The following is a 5,825-nucleotide window of genomic DNA, read 5'->3' on the forward strand; positions in this document are numbered from 1 at the left end:
CTACTGCAGTGCAGAGAGAAGTCCTGGGGGTAACTGGGGGAACATGGTGTTGTTTCGGCACCCCCGGGCCATACAGAAATGGAATAAACTCAAGAGTCACATACATGCTATAAGGTACTCACCAGCTTTCCCATTTGCTTATTATGTCACTCTTTATGCACTTTATGAATGAACTCTGATTTGTGTAATTTCTAATTTTGACTCATTGACTCTTTCTTAATGAACAGCGGCAAATACAATACCAGCATTACAATGAATTTTCAGACAAATTATTGGAAAATGATTCCTGTTTGTAAAATAATCATCATAAATCTCACATACGTTTTTCTTTCTACTTTTTGGTCAGGTGGAGTCGGTGATAACTTTCGTAAGCCCGGTACTTAAATTATGTATCACAGTGCTACGTACATTCTTTGAAACAAAGAAACGCCAAAGCCAATTTTAGAAGAATTTATTGCGCTAGTTTAAGAGCAGTTATGTCATGTTATTTCAATGGTAAAGAGGTGAAAATGCATACATTCGCCAAAACAACAGCAACCTTTATTGTTTTGTTTCTGTTTACTTGAGTCTACAAGATGGCGCAAAGTCAGTACTTTGTATGGCCCCCATTGGTAGAAATTACTGCTCGGCACCGCCTCGGCACAGAGTGGATAAGTCGACGAAGTCGCTCTTACGGAATTATTCCACACTCTTCCTGCAATGCGATGGCCAGGTTTGGAAGTGTCTGAGGCGTGTTTTGACGTTGACGTACACGTTGATCGAGTTCATCCTCGAGTGACAGACTGGCAGCGTCATTACTTGACCTTCGTGACGTGATTACAGATCTATCATATTTCACTAGACACATGAAATATTATCTATCTATTATCTACAAAGGTAGCACAGTAGGTGAGCTAACAACGAGATAACAGATTTGCTCTGTATGCTCAAGTGTGTTAGGATCATCCCTCACAACTCAAGATAAGAAATTTGCTATATATATATTCCAGTGTCTATGACCATACTAGTGTGTTCGGGTGATCTTGGAAAAACTAGAACATGAACGTTGCAAAAAGCCTCGAGAGTTATGAAGACGATCTTACGTTTCTTAAAACATGCCTTGACTTCATCAACAAAGAGATGGACATTGAACTAATGGCAAAGCAAGAAGGCAAAACAATGCTGCAGTACTTGAAACACATGGACAATGGCAATCAGGCAAGAGTAGTGTTTCCCCAAGGGATGAGTGTGGTGCAGGAATATAGAGAAAGGGCAAAGACCGGGGACAGCGTTCTGTACTTTGTGGGATTCATTGGCGAGAAGCTGGACACTGTGGATGACAGCATGGACAAACAGGCCTGGCAGATGGATGCAGTGCTCATAGCCGAGTTGAAGAGTCAGGAAGACATCTTGGCCTACTGCAGTGCAGAGAGAAGTCCTGGGGGTAACTGGGGGAACCTGGTGTTGTTCCGGCACCCCCGGGCCATACAGAAATGGAGTCAACTCAAGATTCACGACAATGCTATAAGGTACTCACCAGGTTTCCAATCTACTTTTTTTACTGGTGCAGTTTTTCAAGCCTTATTTATATTATATATTTTGATCAGTTTTCGAAATGTACATACGCCAGGGTTTTAATAGTATGATAATAGTGGGAAACACCCACCTAGATACAAAACTGAAGATTTAGTAAGCAATGAAAGGTTGGTTCATTCTAACTGGAATCCATGAGCAGATGGGTTGAAATTGGTCTTCATCATAACATGCTTATCCCCGGTGAACATCCGGGTAAGACGTGGTCTCCAACAACCCAGTCTTCTACCGATGGAACATTCGGGTTAAAACTGGTCTTCAAACCATGCTTGTCCCCTGTGAAGATCAGATGAGAATTGTTCTTCAACAAACCATGCTTGTCGCCCGTTAACATCCGAGTTAGAAATTATCTTCAGCAGCCCATGGGGTCAGACTCACTGCCTATGGTGCATGTCATCGTACCCCAGTTGCTTAGATCGATGCTCCTGCTATCAATCACGTGATTGTCGAGACCAGATTAAGTGCAAACCGCCGTCACATAACAGGAATATTGAGGAGTGTAGCGTTACAAAAAAACCCCGAACAAACAAGCAAACATTCTCGCTGGATGCAATCTTAAACCTCGACGCCATTTCCTGACTATAGTTTGGTCTGAAAAAACTTCCACAAGAATCTGTTTTCGTCAGTGACACAGTTCCGTCTTAATCTATGGAATGCTTTCAGGGTGGACCGCAGTGTCTTATCTATCTAATGTCATCTGTTTGTTTCAGACAGTATCTTAAAGAGAATACACTATGTTATGTCTTGTTTCAATGGTCGCTTGTTTAGCCGAAGTGGCCCCCTGTCAGGGAAGACTATTGCTGAGAAACGCAAAAGACTCTTTCTTCAATCACCGTGTATCGGAATTATACACGAGATTTGATGGAAGAAGTGTCATTAAGTAATTGGGGAGCCACTAAGTCTTCTTATAGATGAAGAAAACATTTCGTTCATATCCACACGCCGAAGACCCGGGTTCGATTCCCCACATGGGTACAATGTGTGAAGCCCCTTTCTGGTGTTCCCCGCCATGATATTGCTGGAATATTGCTAAAACTAAACTAAACTCACTAACTCACTCACTCACTCACTCACTCACTCACTCGTTCATATTCATGATTATTTAACTAATTATTATAATTTTGCGTTTTTTCCATTGGATGAGACACAGCGCATGACAGCGAAATTTAACGACAGTTTTCGTCTTTCATCTATTTTTCACGAAACTGATTTCTTGAAATGACCTTGAAATTCTTGAGAAAGTCCCATTAACGATTAAATACAGAAGTTTTGCCTTTGATCATAAAGACAATTTATCTTAATCTCTGCATTTGAGTATACCATCATAAAGACAACTCAAAGAGTGTGACGAACATCTTCGCTGCGACCCATCCAAATGAACGAATCTAGCACCAACGTCCCTACAGTTTGGCGCTCACATTTGGCAGAATCATACTCAAAAACACTCGAAGTGAAAATCAATTTTAACAATTGTACTTCCTCGCGATGTTCCGTCTCTATAAATACAGTCGTTCTGGTGTAGCATGCAGAGACTACCATTCCCTTAGCAATCATCCAAACACCCACCCGTGCATGTTCCCTGCGCGCACTAGTCTTGTGCATATCCCCTGAACCAAACCACGCATCCGCTTGTGCTTGAGCAGTGTACGAATACATATTGACTTGTCTCATGTTTTCCAGGGATATATCTCCTGCCTACTATACGTCTATAAGGATACATCGTGGAGTGCTACCCCAGGGACTCGCCTCAGACAGGTTCACTGTAGAGAGGACGCTGTTCGTCAACTACGACAACATCACCCATACAGTACAACATCGTCACATCGAGGCGTGGCAGTCCACGCTCACAGATACACCAACGAGGCCCAGTTATGCTTAATGATGTTACATGTTACATTTACTATGGACTTTTGTTACAATATGTGTATGTTCTTGTTGCTTGACTATTTAAGTGCTGCTTCTTGTTATATTTAAGTTTGGTTTGGGAGCTCACATTGGTCACTCCACATAGTTATTCAAAATGACAGATTACATGTACTTAACATATTTGAAAATTCATTTATCCAGAAAAGTCCTTGATAAATCGCATGTGTCGCAATTTCACTCTTTGTCACATTTACCCACTCAACTTTTATCACGACCAAACATAACAGAATAGGTTCTACAGAAAGATAATATATATGGACAAACAACTTCCTTAATACAATAGACAAAAATTCAAAAAGTGCACTGGCGTACCATTCATGTTTAAGATGTGCCACTCAATTTTATTTCATTTTTAAGGTTCAACTCTTACAATCTTACCCTATTGTATAGTCAACTGGCATCTCCAGTTGAAACCCTGAAAACCTAATCCACTGTAAAAACACTTAATCTATATCCCGCGCGTTTGAATCCAATATTCGCCTTATAATGTTTCTTGATCACTTAGCACCACACTAGTATATACCCCATCTCGATCGTCAACTTGTAACATTATAAAATGTGGCGGGTTTTCAACGAGAGAACAGGGAATACATCAAAGCATGATAAAAATGACGATGTGAATAAAATCCATTGATACGACATTGAAGTGTTTTGTCTTATCCTCTGTGCTCTCTGAAGATTGTGGTTTGGAATTTGCTGATACAGCTGAAACTTGAATAGGCAAGTTTCGCTATCAGTGCGCCACGATAACGCATTGTAGAACTGTGAATAACATACTGCGTACTTCCCGGCATGCTGTGCACTCTCCTACCCAGAGTTCCATGCGGCCAGCCAGCATAGTACCTCTGCCACAGGCCAGAAAGACGTTTCGTCACATCTTGCACCGTACATTCAATATAATCTACATATTTCTGAACTCTTTTATTTTTGACGAGTCTACACATCTAATTAAACATCTCTGCTAGAATGGTTTAGTTTCACCGAGAAAATATCCTAAAACTTGTAACACTATTTCGATTTGCGTAGCGATCCTTTGTTTACATACTTTGTACGGCTCCGCGTACTGTCATCGAAGCCGACGGAGAGCAAACGATGCAACCAGTTTGATATCTAAATATGTACTGTCATAAATGTTACTGTCGCAGTTGTGGAAGAATATATATGGTACAATGTAAAATATTGTGAAGAGCGCGCCGAAAAGCTTGCGTAAGGCCAGTCTCTTCTTATTGTGAATATGCGCGTTTGTTTACAAACAAGAGAAAAGTCCGGTCACGTGATATGCAAATTAGCTTGTGGGTGTGATGTTATGCTAAGTCATCACTGCGCCGGAGTGTGCATGCTGTGTGGACTGTTTCTAAAATCAACCAAAGTACACTCACGTACTTGCTGTACCCAATCCACGTCTACTCCGCCCCAGTTGTAAGCTGATGCTGTAAACACACTGAAGGAGGGAATTTGCAGTGTTGCGTTGGCTTCAGACGTGGCCCTTGGACCACGGCATCTCAAGATGTTTACTTTTTGGGGCTGGAACCTCTGAAAATCCAACCAGGATCATCGACGTTGCAAGCGAACGCTTTAACTACTGGGCTATCACGCTGGGCGCGCATTTTCTGACGCGACGTAAAACTACATCAGCAGCCGAAAGGATTCACGGGTGGTGGAGGAAAATATACTTTCGCCTAGATTAAATAATACAGCATAAGTGTCACCTACATTGAAAACACAACGGATGCGTCACAGATTTATTTACATTCAATTTAGAAACAGGTGTGTCACGCAAACACATTTGGCCTCAGTGGAAAAGACAGTAGATGTATGAACTAATTGACAAACACAGTATATGTATGGCCTGAAAGAAAAACACAGTAGAGGTTTGGCGTAAGTGTAAAACACAGGAAATTGTGACCAAAGTATAAAACACAGTAGATTGGTACCAAAGTGTAAAACACAGTAGATTGGTACCAAAGTGTAAAACACAGTAGATTGGTACCAAAGTGTAAAACACAGTAGATTGTGACCAAAGTGTAAAACACAGTAGATTGTGACCAAAGTGTAAAACACAGTAGATTGTGACCAAAGTGTAAAACACAGTAGATTGTGACCAAAGTGTAAAACACAGTAGATTGTGACCAAAGTGTAAAACACAGTACATTGTGACCAAAGTGTAAAACACAGTAGATTGTGACCAAAGTGTAAAACACAGTACATTGTAACCAAAGTGTAAAACACAGTAGATTGTGTAAAAACACAGTAGATTGTGACGAAGTGTAAAAACACAAAGTGTAAAACACAGTAGAGTACCAAAGTGTAAAACACAGTAGATTGTG

The 5,825-nt window shown here is 40.9% G+C and overlaps 1 protein-coding gene across 1 annotated transcript; it reads left to right on the forward strand.

Annotated features, from left to right (window-relative positions):
* The first annotated feature begins 1,045 nt into the window (after positions 1-1,045).
* On the forward strand, positions 1,046-4,137 carry LOC124255959. The gene is made up of 2 exons (XM_046689907.1): positions 1,046-1,508; positions 3,253-4,137. Exons 1-2 carry the CDS (start codon positions 1,120-1,122, stop codon positions 3,449-3,451), a joined length of 588 nt encoding a protein of 195 aa, XP_046545863.1. The 5' UTR covers positions 1,046-1,119; the 3' UTR covers positions 3,452-4,137.
* Positions 4,138-5,825: the final 1,688 nt, after the last annotated feature.

Source organism: Haliotis rubra, unplaced genomic scaffold (assembly GCF_003918875.1).
Source record: "Haliotis rubra isolate DU_JTF1 unplaced genomic scaffold, ASM391887v1 Scf614, whole genome shotgun sequence".
In the NCBI taxonomy this organism is placed as follows: domain Eukaryota; kingdom Metazoa; phylum Mollusca; class Gastropoda; order Lepetellida; family Haliotidae; genus Haliotis; species Haliotis rubra.

Coding starts and splice junctions, on each gene's coding strand:
- LOC124255959 (XM_046689907.1), top strand. CDS start 1,120: ATGGACATTGAACTAATGGCAAAGCAAGAAGGCAAAACAATGCTGCAG. Junction 1,509..3,252: donor ATTCACGACAATGCTATAAG/GTACTCACCAGG, acceptor CATGTTTTCCAG/GGATATATCTCCTGCCTACT.